General features: G+C 42.1%; 1 protein-coding gene across 17 annotated transcripts in view; it reads right to left on the bottom strand.

Annotated features, from left to right (window-relative positions):
• UNC13B (unc-13 homolog B) overlaps positions 1–21,583 on the bottom strand; it is a 216,109-nt gene that overhangs the window by 13,260 nt on the left and 181,266 nt on the right. For 16 of the 17 annotated variants that reach the window (XM_042804534.1, XM_042804537.1, XM_042804540.1 and 13 more), the window contains 4 exons: positions 15,290–15,378; positions 11,969–12,121; positions 9,917–10,040; positions 1,571–1,627 (listed from right to left, as the gene is read on the bottom strand). In XM_042804534.1, coding sequence (XP_042660468.1) covers positions 1,571–1,627; positions 9,917–10,040; positions 11,969–12,121; positions 15,290–15,378 — 423 coding nt within the window. The remainder of the gene's footprint in view (positions 1–1,570; positions 1,628–9,916; positions 10,041–11,968; positions 12,122–15,289; positions 15,379–21,583) is intronic. The other variant, XM_042804538.1, reaches the window with a different exon arrangement.

Raw genomic sequence — 21,583 nt, 5'->3', positions numbered from 1 at the left:
CGTCACTGAGTATGCAAGCAAGACACAAGAACTCACAGTTGCACAAGTGCACAAACTTGTCCTTGTGACGTGGGAGAAGAAATGGAGCAAATTCAGAGCTCTCCCCCTTTGACATCAGGAGTGCGTGTAGAAGGCAGGGATGGCTGCTCTTTCTCCAAATTCAGGGTTCTTGCTGATGTTTTTGAAAGGGGAAGGGGATACTCACAGGAAAAGGGAGTCACATGTGGAGGATGTGGTCCAGCTCCTGTTCTCCCAGGCTGGCTGCGGAGCTCCCCTCTCCCCATTACTCCCATGGAAGCGACACAAAGCACTGTGAGTGCAGGAAGCAGTGGAGGTAGCGCAATCCTCGTCCTCGGGAGCCACCACATCACCAGGGAGGAAGGACAGCCTGGCTGTGGAAGTGCACGGCACCACCCCCCAGCACAAGTGACAGCTATTCCCCTGGGGAATCACCCTTGAAGGTTTATCACTGTTAACTGCTATGTAACAGCCCCAAAATGCAGCTGGAGAAAAGTGTGTGCATCTCAGAACATATCTGCATGTCCAGATCACTTACTAGGATTGTTAATAAGCACTATGTTAAATGAATTGTGTACTGTCCTGGCTCATAAACATGTGTATGTAAAATGTGTCTGCTGTGCAAAGAAAACAGTCGTATAAGGACAGCTGTAACAAGGGCGCAAGACAAAAGAAAAAAAATGTATGGGAAAAGACGAATGAATTTTGAAACTGCACTAATCACTTAGGAGAATGCCCTTTGGTGTGGGAAGATTTCCCTGACCATGCTCTGCGACAGAGTTCACGTTCAACTCCGTTTTCCTTGCAGCACAGTTTGTGCTCTGTGACGCTTCAGATTTAGATCTCTTCTTGCACAATACCTGTTTTGTAGCACAAGTCAAACCACAACATAGTGCAATTTGAATGTTGTAAGGCGTCACTATTTTCATATCATTCCTGTCGTGACCACAGAATTAATGCTTGATTGGCTTATGATGAGGTGGCGTGCACTTAGTAATGCTCATGTCATGCACTGTCATGTCATGCACTGTCAAAACACATCAACATAGCCTTCATGCTAAATGCCAGCTTGCCTGTAAAGAGAGCCCACGCAGAAGGAATTTAGACGCAGGCTCTCTTCCATAAGCAAGCTATTTTTGTAACATTTCATATAATTCATCAATAGCTAGCACAATCGTCTTTCTGACTGATATATTCATTAATGTTATATCTGCATTATGCCTCACATAAGGGACTCCCTTTTATGCATGGGAATACAGAAGAACTGGCCAGATATTAGGAACTCTACTTTTTTAATTTTAAATTGATATACCAAACTGATCACTGTAACTACAGACAAAACTACTTTGATGATTAAACCCACAATAAAGTTTAACAGTTAACACAATGGTATAACTAGCAGAATGCATTTAAAAGCACATTTAATGCATTTAAAAGCATTTCCCTACAATTGCATTCAGCAACGAACCACTGGAAGCACAAGACATGCTATGCACTACTACACTTTCATGCTTACACAACAGACATTAACACAAGCCATGTAGGACAATACCTTCAACTTTGACAAGTGTCCCAGTTCCTTAGCAGCACTGAAAATCAACTGTGTGCCCTACGATTGCAAGAAGTTAGAAGGAAAAGGACAGGAAAAAAAAAATATTATAAACAAGCTTTGCATGTTTTTCCTTTCAGCAAGTCAGTCCACAGCTGGAACTTTATATAACCACCCTAAGGCCAGTCACAAAAACTCGTCTCCTTGCTAGTTTATTACTTAGTATAAAACTTGGCATTTCCGTGGATACCACATCGACAGCTATTTCGGAGCACATTATTCTGCTAACTGGCTTACTCTTGCTTACAGCAGCCACCCATTTAAACAGGATGCACCTTCAAATGGATTGCCCAGGCTGCAGGTGAAGGCAGTGCACTGGCTTTGCCTCCAAATGCTCCTTTAGATTTCAACCCTAAATACACATGAAGATAGCATAAGACTGGCCAAAGCAAAAGATCACACAACTAATGACGATCTCTCTACAGAAGTAGAGCCCAATCAGTGGGGCAGGGGTAAGCATTCACCAGATCAGAAACAAAACTGGATCTGAGCAGTTTTCGGGTGAGAGATCAGCAAAGTCCACTGAATACTACAGCATCACCTTTACGTGTCAAAAGTTTGGCCAATGGCTCTCCTTCCCCCACTGTGGCTTACTGATTCTATATGACCAATGAAGAAACAAAAAGGGAAGATAAATCCCAATGGTGGAAAATCTTGCTTCAAGTCACTTACATGCTAGTGTAATGGATTTTTACATACTTTCTCTGCAATGGTTACAACAAAGGTATTTTTCCTTTTCCCTATCACAGCACTTCTCTGTTGTGTAATATTCTTTTTACCTGGGTAGATAAGTCCAAAATTTATTGAGAAAGCCAAAAGCAACCAAAATAATTCTCCAGTCTCTTCTCCCAGAGATGCTTTATGGGATGTGCTGGAATTTATTTTTTTTCTACTTTGCTCCTTTTCATTCATCTGATCTTTACTTCTTCTTAAAAAAGGTCACAACTGCCTATTACTGTGCTCAGAATAAAACCCCAGCCTACTGTAATTCTGGCTATGAACTGCACATCTTTCACAGCATGAAACTTTGCCCTCCATTTCAGCCTTCTCAGGCTAGTCAGATTTGGGCTTTAGCACCATGACAAAGCTACAGGTGACCCTCTTCCCTAATTAAAACTCCCTTCTTTTATCTCTCTCAGGAAAGCCTTCAGTAGGTCAGGAGCACTGCCCTCTCACATGTGATCTTTGGCTCTCCTCGCTTGTAACTGGTTATTAGAGTCTATGTAAAAGTATGTGCGAATGTCACCACAGGTATCACTTGAGAAGGGCCTGGAGGATGTCCCAGCTGAACGCCTGAAATAGGCGTCACAGGACCAGACACTGGTGGGTGGCACTTCCAGTAGGGTCTTTTTGCTCAGGTAAACACCTGGGAGAAGCTGAAGCTCATTCTATTTGGGGACCGCTGGCTGCATGAGGGCCACATTTTCCCAAAGGTCTCCAGTAAATCCAATACTTTCCACAGCCCTCATTCCCTCTCCTTTACTATCCTTTCTCATCTCAGCAGTCTCACCCTCCCACTTAACAACAACTTCCACGATCACTCCCCACTCCAAAATCCCTCAAATTGTAATGAAGCAAGATGTAAACCCAGAATTATTATATTGCCCTTTGCCCCTGCCTATGCCACTCAGTTTGTTTTCTTTGCTGCCTTTTTTGTTTTAAGTCAGTAGTCTGTGGAGCAGGAACATGCACTTGCAGAGGACACTCTGGGAACTGTGTTCTACCGCAAAGATCATTGCTGAAATTATTTTTTTTTTTTCTAGGAATAAAGTTAATGTCAGCCTCACTGATGGGTTCCCCTCATCAAAAAAGTATCTTTATACCTGCTGCCTCCAGCAGCAGGTTCCCTTTTACAGAAGGAACACAGGCAGACAGTTTACAGCTGTAACACTGGAAAGACTGAGAACTGCTCTAGGGACACTGGGCACCCTCCACCCATTACAACAGCAGTCCAGAAGTGAATTTTTCGATGAGGTACTTCTTTAGTTTTGCCAGCTTCAGAAATTTCTTCAAGCTGAAGGGCTCTGTGACCTGAAATCACAACCTCTTGATTTGCTCTATCCGTAACCATCATCTAACCCTCACTGTTCCTCAGCCTTTTATGTTTGCTGAATACAAGTCAATGCAGAATGAACATTATTGACTTTGTAGCTAAACAGAAGCTGTCAATAACTGATTAAATTCACAATTCTTGGGAGGGGTAGGAGGGAGGAAGTGCTGGAAAGAACAACACATCCATAAAGGAAAGTTTCTGAAATCAGACCGGGAGCTTCACTAGCTGCCAATATCCAACGGGTAGTGTTAAGAAGCCCAGCTCTCAAACTGAAAGAGTGCAAAATTCTCTGTGTTTCCAGGGAGTGAGGTTGAACATGACTGCATGACAGGAGCAACACAGTGATTTCACTGTGGGCCACACCAAATAATCTACCAGGGAACGCAGCTTCATCCAGCGCTCTTGGTACCCAACAGATGCACCTGCTGTTCTGTATGATTGGTCACAAAGTTTGTTTGACTTATGGATCTTAAAACTTAAGGTTTTCATGTCTGTTGACCAAGCAGAAAAAAAAAAACAAACAAAAACATTTTTATAACCTGAATTTTGAAAAAGTTAAGTCAGTAGTCTCAAAACACAGTAACATTAACATTTCTTGATCCAGTATTTTCAACCTTCACTGGACACTTTAGTTTTTAATATACATTCCAACAACAACATTAACTAGCCTAGGCACATATTCTCCCCACTGCAGGCTTCTAAGGAGGGCAGGTTGGTAACACTGAGCAAAACTCAGTGACTTGATTTGCTTCAAAGAACAAAGCTGTTCAGACAACTACTCCTCAGTTCTTGCCCGCTAAGAAAATCCTCATCAATCAGTGCCAATCTCTGCCAATGTGAATCTCTGTCAATGTGTCTGCAAGGAGAAGTTATTTTAGTGTTACACTGAGCTGGTCATCAATGCTGGTAACATCTAATCAGAATCTGGACAGCTTCTTCCTCTGCCAAATGGCATTCTTGTAAAGAAGATGCTATACCTCCTCAGAAAAGGTATTTATTCATGGAAAACATACAATAAAACTCTATAGACAGCACTTATTCCAGGTGCGCCTCTAGGGAATGAAAACAACCAAACGTAAATATCAGGTAGTCTTGAGAAAAGCTACACACAATGGAATTGATTAAAATGTCAAGCATAGAATATGAGGAAAGATTAAGTCCTTATGAATTGTTTCTGCATAGCTCTGTGGTAAATACAGCAGGAAAGGGGACAGACCTTAGTGCTGGTTTTCCTGGTTCTTCCCATGAAATTACTTTTACCTTCCTAAACTTTTTGAAGACATGAAAGACATCTAGAGTCTGCCACACAAAGATTTTAAATTCCTTGTTAATGGTCTGACTGTTTTCTTCCCCTCAGTGAAGGCATTTAGAGAAGGATTATCAGCTGACTCAAGTCTAACTGCTAGAAGCTAATAGCACTGCACTGATTTATATTCCAAGAGGCTCAAACTCTCACAGCTTAACTGTCCTACTGCTCAGTTAACAAAGTTAGGAAACAAAAGCCTACTGCAAGTCTTTTGAATTCCAGTCCTTTTTTGGAAAACATATTATTACTCAGGCTTATTTTTCTGAGACATATCAGTGCAAGGAAATTTCATCTGGTATTGTACATCCCTTTCCCAGATTTTTTTTTAATCCCTACATTCAACAATGAGATTTGATTTTTTTTTATTAGCAGCATTTAAGTTCATTTAAAAAGCTTCATCATCAAGCAATGTTTGCTACCATGCACTAAAAAAATAAGACTATTTTATAGCTGTTGTGCTGTATGAAACACTGAGAAAATGGGCCTAAAAGTGGGGATGAAAAAGGGAAAGTAATTACCTGTCAGTACAGAGATCTGGGCACATGTGCAGTTCACAGACCATCATTTCATTCAAGGCTAAGAAAGCTTTTTCTCCTCATCACAGAGGCAGTCTTGGACTTTCCTGCTCCTAGCTAGCACAAGGGAGAGGATTCATTTAAACTAGCACAAGTTAAGAAAGGTTTCAGAAAACCTCTTAAAGCCACACTCTCCTCCACCACAGAAAAGCTCTGGAGTGTTGCTGCTTGCAGACGAACGTGAAGAACAGCCTGTTTGGAAGTCATGTGTAAAATCTGTCTTCAGCTTAAAGAAAATTTTGTTCTTATCCTGGACCATGTTCTCATTTAGTGAAGAGAAGTCTGACAAGTAGAAAAATGCACAGCAAGCACAAATGGAGCCTCACGTGAATGGCTGCAGCATACTGTATGAAATAAAAGAGAGGCTCCAGAAGAATCGTCTCTGTGTAAATTAAGCAACTGTTCACTGACCTGACTAGTTACTAATGGCATGCCATATTTTCATCCTAAGCATCAAGGGAGAAAGAAATGTAAAACTAATCTGTTAATATCCCCAAGCGTTGTGCACTCAACCCCAAAATAAGGATTCACAGAGATCTGTGTTTGAATATCCATTCATCCAAGACAGACAGTGCTTAATTAAATGGTGATCTTTACTTGAAACTAGTGAGGTGTGAACTGCTCGGTGAGTTACTGGAGATCATGTTGCCACTAATCTCACAACCCACAGGCAGTCAATGCTTAGAGAGGTAGAAGCCAGTCATCTGAAAGTCATTAAGGCACCCACAGCTCAGGTCATCAGAGTGAGAGGCTGATAACCGCCCTGTGCCCCCTGCAGCTTCCATGGGCAGTACCTGACTGCTTTCTCAACCCAGCCCCTCCCTACACAAAAACTTCCAGAAGCAGCAGAGAATGGAAGGAGCTCAGATCTTCCTTCCTGTGTAATACACGCTGAGCTAATTTAAGTGGAATAGATCGGTCTGGGGAGTAACGGGCACTAAAACACTGTGTAGTGACAGGGTCATGGCAAGTGACAAGTGAGACACTGCAGAGTGCTAGGAACCTTCTACTCAATTATGCTTTCTGTGACCACCATCAAAAATGCTTCTGCACCTCTAGCAATTTTACAGAAAGAAAAGAAAATATTCCATAAAAGGGACTCTCTTCTACCATGAATATCCACTATTTCTTAAGGGCTGCAGAGGAGTTTTAGGAGGTAAATCCTCATTCAGTGGTCCTTCAAACATGGAGAGGCAGCACTAGGGCTTTCGATTGCTGAGGGCTAGGAAAAAAGTGAGTTACACAGAAGTGAGTGAGCAGAGAAGTAGAATATGAAAGAGAAAGTACTGCTTCTGTCCACACTGCCAACCCCAAGTTTTTCATTGCCTTGCCCTGCCAGCCTTCGCTGCTAGTGATGATGAAAATCTGGTGGTGACAGAATAAATCACAATGTTCCAGGGGATAGTGGAAGCAGCTCTTTGCCCTTGTAGCACATCTAGCTTCACCACAGGTTCCCTGCTCAAGGACTGCAGACAAGGCCATTTTAATCATTGCATTGTTCACAACCACCTTTCTGAAACAGCAACTCTTTTCCAGTTTCGACTAGTTCAGCCTCCTCACTACGATACAATTGATTAGACAGCTAAAACTCGAGCTATGAACATTTTGCACTCAGACAACTGAAGATGTGCTTCATTACACAAAAAGAGCATCTCCATTTGAAACTGAAGTGATGGCAACAAGAAACAATTTGTAATTTAAAAAAAAAAAAAAAACCAAACACTGATTCCTCTCCCCACCCCCCCAACCCCAAAAAAACCCCACAAAATAACCGAACAAAACAAACCCACCAAACAAAAAATTTGAAGTGGCTTATAGCAACATCCGGCACGTTGGAAGAACTGGGTGACCACAGTTACTGCCTTCTCCATGATACAAGCACTGTCTCTCTCCTATTCCACCTTTATAATTCAAAACTAGCAAGTATGAAGCTTAAGCAGCTCCTTCCTGGTTCTCTCCAAGGCCCTTGATCTCACTGCTTCCATTCTGAAGGGGTCATGTTAATGCTGCACGTACATGATGATTTTGGCACCTGTTCCCAAAGGCTCCTTTTACAGCAATTCAACTGAGAGAAATTTCATCCTCATAAATTTAGACTTTTTTTTCCTTTCTTCTTTATAAATTAAAAAAGGCAAGCAGAAATGATTATTCCAAATTTGAGCTCCGAGCAAGCAGTCTTTAGCAAATTATGCCTCATGCTAATTTATGCTTAGTAGGTATGACAGCACACTGCATCTCAGCAGTTTTGTCTAAAGTTGTCATCATCAAGCCCAGAGACAAGGCCTTCCCTCTCAGAGCAAGAAACACCTAGTGCAATATCCTGGGTTGAGTGAGTGGTGGAGTTTTTTTGGTGGCAGGGGAGGGGGCTATCGGGGCGGCCCCCTATGAGAAGCTTCTCGAAGCTCCCCCAGCTCCATGTCAGCTCCACTTCTGTTTGGGAAATTGAGCCAATCGGCTGCGCCTCTGCGATAACGTATTTAAGAAGGGACGTGCTGACGGGCAGTCGGACTTGTGAGGAGGAGTTGCTGCAGCTGCGTGAACACCAAGGTCAGTGGAGGAACAGAGGAAGAAAGGAGGGGGGAGGTGTGCCGGAGCAGACACCCCCCTGTACCCTGTGGGGAGACGGCAGGGCGGCCCCCCCTGCCACCCATGGAGATCTACGGTGGAGCAGGCACTGATTTATGGCCTGTGGCTTCTGCTTGGAATAATCAAAGTGCTGTGCCCGAAGAAGGCCGGGGTCTCATGGGAAAAGGCAGCCCCGCTGCTGTAATTCAGTGCTGGGAGGATTGCAGCATGCGGGGGAGTCCCACGCCGGAGCAGCTCGGCAAGGGCTGCAGCCGTGGGAGGGAATCCAGTTGGAGGAAGTTAGTGACCCATGACGGAGCAGTGTGGGGAACGCTGCAGCCCATGGGAGGAATTCAAGTTGGAGAAAGTTTGTGGAGGACTGTCTGCTGTGAGACGGGGACCTCAATGGAGCAGGAGGAACAAGTTTTGGACACTCCCCTCACCGAAGATAAGGGAAGTGGCAACACTGACTGCACCCCCCATTCCCTGCCCCTGCGCCACTGGGGGAGGAGGTAGAGATATCGGGAGCAGAGCTGAGCCTGGGAAGAAGGGAGGGGTGGGGGGAAGGTGTTCCCAAGATGTGGCAATGCTTCTCACTGTCCTACTCTGTTAAGTGTTGTTAGTGTCTGTAATAAATGTATGTTCTTTTTTTTCTTCCCCTAACGAGTCTGCCTTTTGCTCGTGATCATAAAGGGGAATTTTTCCCCATCCCAGTCCTATCTTGAGCCTCAAGCCTGGCTCTCTGTCCCTTCTCATTGCTGGAGGGGAAGGGAGAGAGAGCTGCTGCATGGTGGTTGGCTGCCAACCAAGCCCAAACCACGACATGCAAGCTGCAGGTTTGCATCACTTCTCTACAGACTGCAACCCAAGATGTCCACTCAAAATATGTAGGCAACTGATCAATAGTGAAAACCACTATTGCTCTAACCACTACTGAAAAAAAAAAAAAAATCAAACAACCCAGCATCAATTAGCCACAGACTGCAAGTTTACTCCAACACAGAGATGAAAAGAAGTTCTGGATCATCTCCAAATAATAAGGTTGTAGCCCAAACCTCACACTGCCTTCAGCTGAGTGCCATCCCCCTGAGCAGCTGGGCATGCATGACTGACATTTAATCAGTTTCTGTGATTTCTCAAAACTTAAAAAGGGTTAATCTTCCATTGTTAAAAACATGTCTACATTCATGACACACATTCATCCAGCAGGTCCACACAGCTGAACAATTATATAAAAGACTGCCTGTGAAGGCAAACTATCTGGACATCTTTCCAACTCCCCAACATCAGACACAGAAATCATGCCAGCCTATACCGATGTTAAAGCCTTCTGGGGGGTAAGATATGGTGTGGTGTCACTAAAAAACAAGCCCAAATTAGCCCCATCTATACAGAGACACCCCTGACTAATAGATGACAATAACTAGGCAAAACTGTTTACAGATGTTGGTCTAATGCCATGAAGACAACACTAACTGCTCGATAATCCCACATAAATATCTCTCTTTAAAGCATTGCAAATCCCCAATTTGATATACTTGATAGCAACTCCTTACAGATCGTGGATTTTGAATTGTTCTTTTTTCTAGAGTGTGCTCTGTATCTTGCAACCCTACCGTAAATAGAGCTGCTGTCTTACTTTACTAGGTTATAGACATTTTTTTCCATCCTCAAGTAGGCTACATGCAGGCAAATTTACCTGGGCAGATGACTCATTAGGTCAAGAAGATGACTTACACAGGCAATGGCAACACCTTCTGCTATGAGTCAGGAAGGATAAAATGCTTTACCGTATGGTCTGTAAGAGGAGGCAGAACAATCAGCTTCTCCATGGTATTCATTACCACCCTCCAGAGCTCTTTCAGCACCCGTTTCAGCACTGTCTTTTCACACACAGTCGCAAACAGTGTCAGGCTGCAGGGAGAGAGTAAGAACTGAGTAAATTAAAAGAATGCGATTTGCAAGGAAAAGGGAATGGGAGAATCAGTGCCCCATCCAAAGCAGTTTGTCATAACGATTGCTTTAAGGGTAAAAATCTTCCCTTTTCATAAAGTACAGCCTGTCTTCACCCTTGGAGCTATAGCACTAAAGACATTTGTCCAAAATGGATTATTGATATTTCTGGTCTCAATCACTTCTGTTTATTGACCTTGGGATTACAGAAGGTATCACTAAATTAATGGTGGTTGGGAATAGTCCAAATAAGAGCAGGTACCACTGAACTGGTTCCCTTTAAGAAGATACTTCCTGATGCATCAGGTTCACAGAGTATATAGGAAAAAAATTACAAACAAATATAGAATAATAGACTTTAAACTTCAAGGGGTTATTATAATGCTTTTTCTTGAATACCTAAATTAATACTTCCCAGACTGTTATGCAGAAATTCCTGCACAGCTTTGATAGCTGCTGAAGTCTCTAAATCTTCCACCTCTATAACCACCTCAAAGCCTTTCTTGGATTCCTCTGTATTTTGTTGCAATTTCATTCACCACCAATTATCTGCCATATGTCTATCCGCTTTCACATGAAGAAGTTCTGCTTTATCTCTCTAGTTATTCATCCTTTATTATTGTACAAGCTATCAAAAAGGCTAAGAAATGTTAGGATATGTTCTGCTTCAAAATGATTGTTGGACTTTGGCAGTTACTGATCACAGTGGCAGAGCTACAAAACAGGAACTCTGCAGCCAGTAGCAGTGCACAGGTGATAACTGACGCTTCTCCATTGTGTAACATCCCCCAGATTTCCCTTCTTCCCATAGCTGGTTAGACAATAAATGAACAAAACTGAACAGGTACAAGACTGATGTGGACAGAGTGCAGGAAGCATTGAAAAAGACTCTCCTTCTGTAAAGGAGGTAAGAAAATAATCCAGGCTTGGATTATCATAATCAAAATTACTTGCTCCACAGCTGGACAAAAAGCCTGTAGCATACCAAGCTCCCAGTGATACAGAGGAAGGTGGCTTCTCAGGATTCATGAACGCATGCATGCAAAATGCTCAAATGAAAAAGCTCCTAGATGTAATGATTGCTGCAGAGAGTCATTTACAACATGGTGTCCCAAAAGAAAGATGGGGCAATCAGTACAGAGAGCAGCAAAAGAAACTATACTTTAAACCTGTAAAGCTTTGCATCTCTTGCAGCATTTATTATGAAAATTGCTGGAAAATTGCTTTCAAAATAAAGAGCTGGTAGGCATCAGCAAGAAGTTTAACTTCTACAGTGATTAAAAACTATTTCTCTTTGTAGTTCACGGCTTAGCTGATGCAGTTAGCCGCAAAAAGTCCCTGCATAGCTGAAACATGCCGCATGGTGTTAATGGCAACAGTTAATTAAAACAATGGATCAAGCTTATGTAAATCACATAGTTCAGAAGCTTAATTTCTAGTTAGAGCAGTACCAGGTATGATTAGAACACTCACATTTAACATGACTGGGAGACTGAGTAGTATATGTATGAAGTATGTAAGTATGGTTTGCAATATGTTTGCTGATTGGCTACAGTACAACTTGTGTAGGAAAAAAACCCATTGCTAGTAAAATTAAAATTTCAGTCTTTCCCACTACTTGATCAGCAGTGTGTTTTGCTGATTGGTGTAACTGCCAGGGGGAGAAAGGTGAACTGAGAGTGTCCTCTGGCACTGAATGAAAGCCGAAGAGGTGATCCATGGCTTGAGAAGGAAGCAGATATAGGAAGAAAAGCCATTAATTCTTCCTGAAAATTCAGAAGCTGGACATCTCAAGAACAATCCAAGAACATGGACCTATTCTTTCTTTCCCTGTCCTGTTCCCAATCAGATGCATTGTATGTGTAACATACATTTGAATGCGCACTTACTTTCCATCTAGGAAATCCATCAATGGCCTCAGGACATTATCTGCATCTTGTGCAACTGTGTTTCTGGCATTAGCAGTAACATTTCCCGTCCCTTTCACTTGACAGAGTATATCAGACATTTGCTTGACACACTCATCAATGCGAATCTGAAAGCTGAACAGAAAGGAGAGAGGCAAAAACAAGATTATCAGTGGCAGAGCTCTCAGCTCTAGTATACAAGGTAAAATATTGCAAGTTCATAAACCATGCACTCAGTTACTCTTCTTTCATGAGATTTGCTGCTTATTGTATTTGTTACCGGGGGCATGCTATCTGGTTCCTTATGCCCATCATCCACAGACAGCCTGCCACCTCTGAACATGAGAGACAATCGCATTTGAGAGGATTTTGCTAATTCAGCTTGCAAAAAGAAATGAACCTTTCCTGATTTCAAGAAACACTGTTATCCTTAGCTCAAAGCACCCTGCTTTAATCTTTGCTTTCTACACAAGGTGTTACACAGTAGAGATTAGGATACTGTATGGAGCAATGGCACAATGCACACACGACTCCGAGCACCCAGGAGTGCATTGGCAGTATGATGGGTTATGAGCCATCACGGGATAAGTCGTTAAAATAATAGAGACAGCCTGAAGGCAGGCACCGATTGAAACCAGTTCACTACCATGCAGTTCATGCTATATCAAAGTGTCAAAATGGGATGTGGGGCTCAGCTGTGCAATGAGTAGTGTCACTGTAACGAAGTGACATGCAAGGCATTAAAGCAGTTACTTTTCCATTTCTTACTTCTAAAAGGAGGCTCAAAATGAAATAATACAATGGTTAAAATGATTAATAGATCAGCAGAGCTGTCGACATATCAATTCAGTGAATAAAAGAAAATGCTTTGACATTTAAAAGAATAGTTACTAACAACAGGCGTTACAAGTGACATCTAGCTATCCACTAATGGCGCAGAGGTTTGAAACCAGAAGGAGAAGTCAGTGGTGGGAGCTAGGATAAAGAATTAAAAGCAGGTACACAGGTTTGGAAGTCAGCTTTCTAATTCCATAAGTGGCCTGAATTTCTGCTGTGTGAGCCACCTAGGGTATCTGAGTGTTGGGTGCTAGCACACAACTCCTCTGCCGTGTGGCTCTCACCTTCCTTCTCCACCCCATCATCTCTTTCCTCTCCTGCACTGCCACCTCCTTGCTCACTTCTACCCTGCTCCTCACTGAAGCAATTCCAGAGACCAATTTCAGAGCTGTCTCTCCATGCACCCTCCACTTCCACTTTCCCCATTTCTAGCAGAGAGTAGCGTGCAGCGGTCAGTTGTGGCTACAATGACAGCTTAACTGGAGACATAAATCACATCAAATAAAATAGTACCAAGCATTTCCTGTACTGCTGACAGTCCCTGTTCTATTACAGGCTAATCTCATCCCACAGTTCTCCCAAATACTGCATCAATTGCAGGACCCTGCTTCAAGACGCTGTAAACCCCCACCCAGGGGATGAAAAGTAACAGAATCCCTTAAAAGATAAAAATTAATACAAGTCAGAATTGTTGCCAATTGTGAAAAATTATAAATCAGTTATTGTGGCAACAGGTTCACCTGAAAGTGAAGCCTGTGTAGATGTAGAGCTTAACAGGAGCCCTGGGCAGCAGCAAGTCAAAAGACAACCTCACCTATGCTGTGAGACAGGGCCTTCTGCTCCCTAAATCCCACAGGAATTACCTCCTTCACTCCTACAGCCCCCAAGAACAAATCAGGAGCTAGCCTTGTGTGAAGTATAAACTCTTTCAAGGCTCCTTTTCTCTATGATATCCTTTAAAGCAGAAAATTCTTCTGTGTCCACAGGTAATTCTCTCTCAGCATAAAGGTGGTGAGGCTCTCTGGATGTGTACTACTTTCCCAGCAGGCATAATTATCTCACACAGATGAAGAACAGTTAAGATCTGCAGCGTCAGGTGTGCAGTGTTGTAGGAGCAACTGTTTACAGACTCTGCACAGAACATTGTGAATATCTGTCTTACCTCCCACATTTACATCCTTTAGAAGATCCGGCTTATACAGTAAACTGCAGCTCTGCTTTTCATTCCCTAATACTGTTAAGGAATGAGCAAAGCGTCTGAGCCATTTGAGTGGCTAAATTTCTGGCTGGCACATCTCTCTAAAACACTTCCTGGTATATATGCTGATACTGAATAATCTCTTTAAATTATATTTGCAAATGTCAACTGTACTCTAATTATCTTGTAGCAGTGACACCATGGAGACATGTTTCAGATAAGAAAATTAACCCCTCTAATTATGATTTCTCACTCATCCTCCATCTAATTATAAACTTTATCAATTCAGTTCAGTTACAGTTTCACTCTCTCAATTTCTTACTGTAGCATCCATTACTGGCAATGGGAACTCCTCACTTATCTCCCCACTTGGCTCTGTGTGCTGAAATCCAAATAGTTGCTGACAAATCCCACCACGATGTTTTGGTCATAAGTACTGCAAATCTGTAGACCATAGGATGCCAAGTTGGTATGATTTTCTTTATTCCTCTTACTCATGTTTCAGCTATACTACAGTTCATGCCTGCATTAATCTTGTTATATAGCACAACGTGAAGTGAATGGAGCTTATCATGAGAAGTGGATGTTTTTGAAGATCAGTTGGGAGCCCTGTATTTCTGGATTTTGCTTAATTGACATCTTTTATGGTTCACTACAAAATTATTATGAAGTTGAGCACACATTTTTATCCTCAGGTAAATGGTAACATGACTTGCAATAAAATTTAATTGCCATCAATTACTCTGGCAATACTTTAAAGTGTTCCTCCCCTTGAAACATTAGAAAACACCATTCACTGCAATATTAGAACAAGCCGATCTCAAATTCTAAACTTGTTTCCTTCTTATTCCAATATTCATTTAACAATCAGAAATCAGTCAGCTGTTTCATACACTAGAGCAGAACATTTAAACAAGAGTGTTGCTTCATAAATGCTAAGCTGGAAACTTGTTTCTGAGCAATAAAGGAGCAGGCAATTCTGTTACTGACAAGCACTACTTAGTGAAAAAAAATCACTCTGTGTAATTCAAATACATTTCACAGTTGAGAGATCTTCATGTTACATTTCTAAGCAGAGGAATACAGAAAAGAGAGACTTTGAAAACATTTCTCACTTCTTTAGATAGTCTCAGTATTTGAAAGACCATGAATCTATAACAAAGAGAAAAATATAATGCAGTTGACATGGGTTTCTCTTCTTAACCTGACTGAATGAGATTAGACAAAAGAAAGGAATGCTTCAAGGACAGGGACCTTGTTATACTCACCTGTTACCAAACACAGCACTCAGCTCATCCAAAACATTGTTCAGCTTCACCTGGAGCTCTTTGAGATGGTCACTTGCTTCTGCATCCAACTGTGGATGAAATAAGAGCATGTAGCTTGAACCCAGAGGGCAGTCTGCTGTCCTTTACAGTGCTGCTCTTCACTGTTGGGACTACTTTTAATAAGCAGGTGAACTATCTCTACTGGCGATCTGTGAAATCATCAACATATATTTGCCTGAACAGCAGCAAGTGGTTTCCCCAGGCTTCAGTACCCTTCGATACCCTTGCTGTTATTTGTAAAGTTGAGAAAGAAAGTGAATGTGAATTCCCTGTGGTCAACAGAGTAAGCAGGCTAAGAAACCATCAAGCACGGTGCATTACCTTGGGCTCACAGGTCACTTCACCCCTCTAAGGCTAGAAGGAGACAGGGATTTTTAGACTGAATGTTATTTACTTGTGCATTTCTCCGTGCATGGTCTTGAAAGATGCTATTCACCTTCCACCTTGCTGTCAAGAATTCAAACTGAAGACTGATCCAGTCACTGTTCTCAGAAGACTGGACACCAGCTTTTTTGAAAATCTGGCCACAATATCACAGCAGGAACTGGTGTGCATAGATTACTTTTGGAAAGCATGTCACCCGCTATGGGTATTAAGCACAAGTAGCTCTGCTCTCACATAGAGCCAGGCAGCTTTTTGTATACACCTGTTCAGAGGAGACTTCACAAAACAAACAAAAAAATCCACTACATGGGTGCTGCTGCCACCTTGGCACATTCTTCACGAAAGTGCTTGCTCCATTATTATCAGCCCAAAGCCACCTGTTTTTACATTCAACAGTGCCCTGTATTCCAGCTGTAATCATCCCTCCAGCCTCTAAAGAGCCACTTCTGAGCAACCTACCTGTGTGTACTCGTAACAACACATGTTGAATGTTTTGGGATCATTTGTTCTGAAAAAGTAACTTGTAAAACAGATTTACCTTTGTATGCAGGCAGGAAAGCTGCTTGCAAAGAAAAAGCCTTCCAGAAATGTTTGAATTTGGTATTCAGAGCTTCTGAGCTTCTGCTCTATGGCTGAGTATCTATTTGCAAATGGAATGAGCCCGATGGCAGTACAGTGGTTAAAAGTCAGTTTAGATTTTTATGGTATGTTCACGCATGCAGGTATACAGGATTTGAACATGACAGGAACTCCCACTTCCATATTCAGTACTGAAGCCCCCTTCATATTCCTCAGCATCTGTCAGAGAAAGCTAAGCCTTAGGCGATTTGGAATCTCATCCATTCATTCTCCTGTTGTAAGCTGACATGGAAAACTGACTCTGTTAGGCATTCGAACCTGTGCTAATGAAACTCTTGGATCAGAATTTAAAAAATAATTTTTAAAAATCCCAAGAAAATTATGATTACTTAAGCCTTATAACTTTAGGCATTGCTAGCTCTGATTATTTTTCCTTTATTAAATTGAATTTGTATTCCTATTACCGTTATAACTCCCTTGCTCTATGAAGGCTGAGGGAAGCTAAAGTCATGCCAATCAGCAGTCATTTCAGCCAAGATCATAGGTATCAAAGCAAAACCAGCATCTATTGGTGGTGGTTTGTCTTGCCCCTACATTAATCCTTCCCTTCTCTGACTATGTAAAGGCGCAATGAGTCACAAGCTGTCTGATTTGATAGCTACAATTAATGGCACTGAACAGTCCTCTGATTTTGGCCATTTCTGGTAGATGGGAGGCAGGACTAGTTCATGATTCATCAAAACATTTAAAGTAACTGCTTTTCCAGTTGAAAAAAAAAAAAAAGCCAGAAGAATTTGGCACAAAACATTTATTCCTCACTACTTACTTCTACTTTATAAGCTACTGGATGCATGTGTTACATGTCTATAGGATGCCTCAGGTCAGGATCAACAACCTGTTGCCATGGTTCACGAACCATGCAATTAATACCTTGTTTTACTGTGAGGTGACATGGCAAGCTCGCCAACTACCTCTAAGCTTCTCCTTGTTATTGTTCTTGTGCTCCCTGATCTGCCTGCAGTCAACAAGAAAGGCTGATTGCCAGCCCTCTACTGCAGGAAGCGACAACTGGAGCAGGGCTTTGCCCAGGGGATGAGCACCATTATCTGTGGTGAGGAACTCTCCTCCAAAACAGCAGCTCACAGCTCTCTGGGTGCAATTGGCAAGACAGCTGCTCAGATTTAACTTTGAGGTGCCCAGCCTCACCCTCAGGAAGCCAAACCCTGGTGGTAAGCATCCTGGTTCAATATCCACCAAGTCCTCTGCCATCCTAGAAAGGCTGTTGTCTTATGAGCAACTGCTGCTGTGGAAGGAGGAGTCCACAGAACACATTACAGATAGCTAATGCTTAGGTATTGGCATGCTTTAGCTTGAAAGCAAATTTCAGGGAATTACTTGAGTGTGATTTAAGTGAATTAGGAGGGTGCTGGTAGGTGTGTACTGCTGTTTCACATATATAAATTACACATCAGTTACAAAGTCCCTGTAGCATCTGCTATAACTGCAAACTATCCTTTACCAATATGGTGAAGCACTGATAACAACGCTCAAATGAAACAGTGTTGGTTTTGTTGCTGCTGCTCAGCCAATCAATTCTAAGCACATCAGCTATCACTGATAGCAGGAAATGCCATGATGAATCTGGCTGCTACAGTAAAGCAGAAAACAGTGTTAGGCAGTTGGGTCACTGCTGTATGTCACGTCCAGACCATTTCCATCAGAAGCTGGAGCTCATCAGGCTTATGATCTCCATTATGTGGGTGTATTGGAGATGATTCAGAGGAAGAAAGCTAATGAAAAGTTCTCTGTGCAAAGCATGGGACAGAGCCCACAGCAAGGTGGCTTCTGATCTCCGAACCAGTGCTCCGATTCCAGTGAAAATAATGGCAGACACAGCCATAGTTCTGTGTTTGAGACTAACTGTGCAATACAGAAAACTGAGATGTGCATGTAAAGAGGGAAGAGGTAACCCTATATTTGCATTTCGGGGAAGAAAGCAGGGCACAGTTAATTTCCTGCAAAGATGTGGGTCTTGGCACTTCAGAGAATCTGGGTCTCGAATTGTCATCCAAGCACATTCAGGGCTGGAATATCAAGTTCTTTGCTAATTTGAATGGTGGCATTTACAGCATAGTGCTATGAACTTCTGTTTAGATTGATCTTCTCCTGCTTCTCTCATGGATGAAATGGAACCCATTAGTCTAAGAATTTGCTGTGTTGGGCTTCCAAGTTTTCCAAGAGTTATCATTAGTTCTTTGGTTTCTACACACACTGATGAAGCATGAGCGATCAGAACTGGAAGGCTCCTCTGCAGCTGGAGAAACATAGCTCTTGCGTTTTAGAAGGCTGAAGATGTTAATTAATTCACATCTTAAAGCCAGAGAACCTGTGAAATCATCAGGTCTGACATGACATAGCAACAGCTAGAGAATTTTGATTTGCTATCCTGTTACAGCGTTATGTGAGTTCATCTGGCTCCAGCTTGACTTTTGTTGTCCCTCCCTTCACTAGCCCCTGGGAGCTCCCCTCTGCAGCGGTGACGGTGAGGCAGGGAGCTCAACAGAACCAACCTCCCTTTAGGGACTCACTTGCACTGAACTTTCATGCATCTTCTCTCTTTCCTGTAGGATTCAAGAGTAAGGAACCTGGAGTACTGAATCCAAACAACAGCTGCCAGATTCTCAGATACTACGGTGGCTTTAGCTATGGCATGTGGGATGCTAAAGAGGAGCAACCGGTAGATATTGCAAATCCTTTGAGAACATTCCTATCAAGTCTTGGCTGTTCCTAAGCCACCTTGCAATTTATTATTCAGGTAGTTAACTTAGGATTTAAAATGTGGGCTAACGCTGGCTAAGCATTAAGAGTTTCCTGAAGCATTAATTGTATAGATTAGCTTGAAACCGAAGGCATGAAAATTGTACGATGACAATGTGCTGCTACTCAGCAGCTAATTCTTTGGGTTTCCTAGGCAGTGCTTGTCTCTGATACCTCACATTCTTGACTTTGGGGAAAAAAAAGTGCAAAAAATGTCTTAAATGAGGCTTTCACAGCACATCCAGACTCCAGCAGTGGGCAATGCAGTACAGCACATTTTAATTTCAGTGCCCTGAGTTCATAACTCATGGAAAGCTAAGCAAAATAACAGACTGCAGAAACCCATCTCTCAAGCAAAATGAGAAAGGCTTATTCTGGTGTCAGGGACAGCGTAGAGAGCAGACTGATGTCTGCAGGAAAACTGCACAGATGGGTGGAAAATGCAGGTCACATTAGGTTTTATTAGATAATGTATGAATAATGAAATAAATGGGGCCAAGTTCAGGCTAACACTAACAATGAAACTATAGCCCACTTTAGCACAGAGTTAAATTACAATCTCCATTCTGTGGGTGTGTTGGAGATGATTCAGAGGAATCAAAGGTTTCAAAAGGTATTCATGTACCCAATTTCTGTCCAGGATTCACCCCCAAATTCCACTGTTCAATATGCTTTTAATGCTACCTGCCACTGCATATATGCTGTCCTTTCACAATATGCTTCGGGAATGTCTGAGAATGCTACTGAGCTACAGTGAAGCTGTTTTGATCCTGTGAGATCAACACATCTTAGAAGGGAAATAAAAGTATTAATTATAAATTAAAGTATTAATTATAAATCCTAAAAATCATTTAAGATACTTCTGTTTGTATATACATGTCTTGAGATCTCAAGCACAGACCCAAGAGAATCCCTCCACACAGAGCTCTCTAATGCTCTGCTGCTGTCTTTATTGTCTCTGACTCATAATGTTCACAGACTACAGGATGTCAACACATTAAACTCAGAGATGCTGGACAATTTTTGCCCTGTTTTGTGCCTTCTGAGTACTACAGTTGGAAAAATAATAAGAGAGGTGGGGGCAAAGGTACCACTCCTCATTTGTGGAAAAGAAGTCAGGGAAAGACTATATGAAGGAGCCCCATCTCAAAAAATAGTACTGGGCAAGCACCTCCATTCCCCATGTTGTGCCATTATACTGCAGGGTGACTATGGGTGAACCATGCCCCGTCATTTCCCTTGCTGCTAAAAGGAGTAAGTGATATGGGTTTCCATAGGTGTGTGTTTTGGACCCACTGGCAAAGAGCACTAGGTAGCAGCAGCATTTCAAAGCTTTCCAGAGTTGTGCAGTGCTACAGCTGCAGTTAGATCCGTGAATCAGAAGCAGATGAAGACACAAGCACACATTAATGGAAACCAATCCCCAAGATCTGGCTTCACACATGGTACCTCTAACATACCTGCCACAGGAACAATGGAATATTAGGTACCTAGCTCTCAATAACACCTTTGAGAACACAAAAAGGTAAACAGTTCAAGACAACCAGGACATACCACTAAGCTACTTTCTCACTTCCCCAAGGAAGCGGTTTCTCTTTGGGTAGAGCAGTCAGGATAATGCTTACTTTTGTGCAAGCTACTGCGTGATGTATAGTTGAATATAAATCAAATCTGTCACGGAGAGTAAGAACTGCGCTTCCTGAAGGAAAGGATAAAACCCATAGATGCATTGCCAGCAGCATGTTTGTCTACATGTTCTATTTTCAAAGCCATTGTCTCACCAACTGTTACTCACTAGTCAGGTTCAAACTGCATCAGAAAAAGGACTACTGAAACTAGGAGACAACCCTGCTTACTCTAGCAAAAACGAGGACCTAGCAGGTTTCAAGTCAAGAAGCAACGTACTACATAGTCACCAAGAGGGAAACCCCTGGGGATAGCAAATAATGCAGGCACCTAAGACAACATGATTTATTTCTGGTGATCAGCAGCAGCCTAATGAAATAGACAAGCAGCATTCGAAAAGAAAAGAAGAAACATCACTTCCAAAAACCAGCTTCCTGGTACGTTTGCCACATTTCTTCCTGTGTGTTTTATTCCTTGCAGTCTGAGTTTCTCTCCTCTTTTTTTTCTTTTGATTTCACAGTACAGAGGAAATAGTGGGTTCGTTACCTCTGTTTTGCAAGTCCTAAGGCAGGTTTTAAAGGGCAGAATGCAGAAAAGAGATTTAGGCTAGAAAAGGTAGCCAGTCTTAAATACTCTTTTTTTCCCCATATTTAACACATCATTAGGTGATATTTTCAATTTGAAATACAGAGAAACCCTACTAAATGGCCACCACTATGGAAAAGAGTAGCAAATTGATTCCTTAGGGGAAATTAAGTGTGCATGGATTAAAACTTTATAAACCAATTCACAAACATTTCATCATGAGTTGATTTTTTCCTGAAAAAT

Source organism: Tyto alba, unplaced genomic scaffold (assembly GCF_018691265.1).
Source record: "Tyto alba isolate M040663 unplaced genomic scaffold, T.alba_DEE_v4.0 Super-Scaffold_42, whole genome shotgun sequence".
NCBI lineage: Eukaryota > Metazoa > Chordata > Aves > Strigiformes > Tytonidae > Tyto > Tyto alba.
Note: the sequence above shows the minus strand (reverse complement) of the source record. Positions and strands in the feature narration are given on the sequence as shown.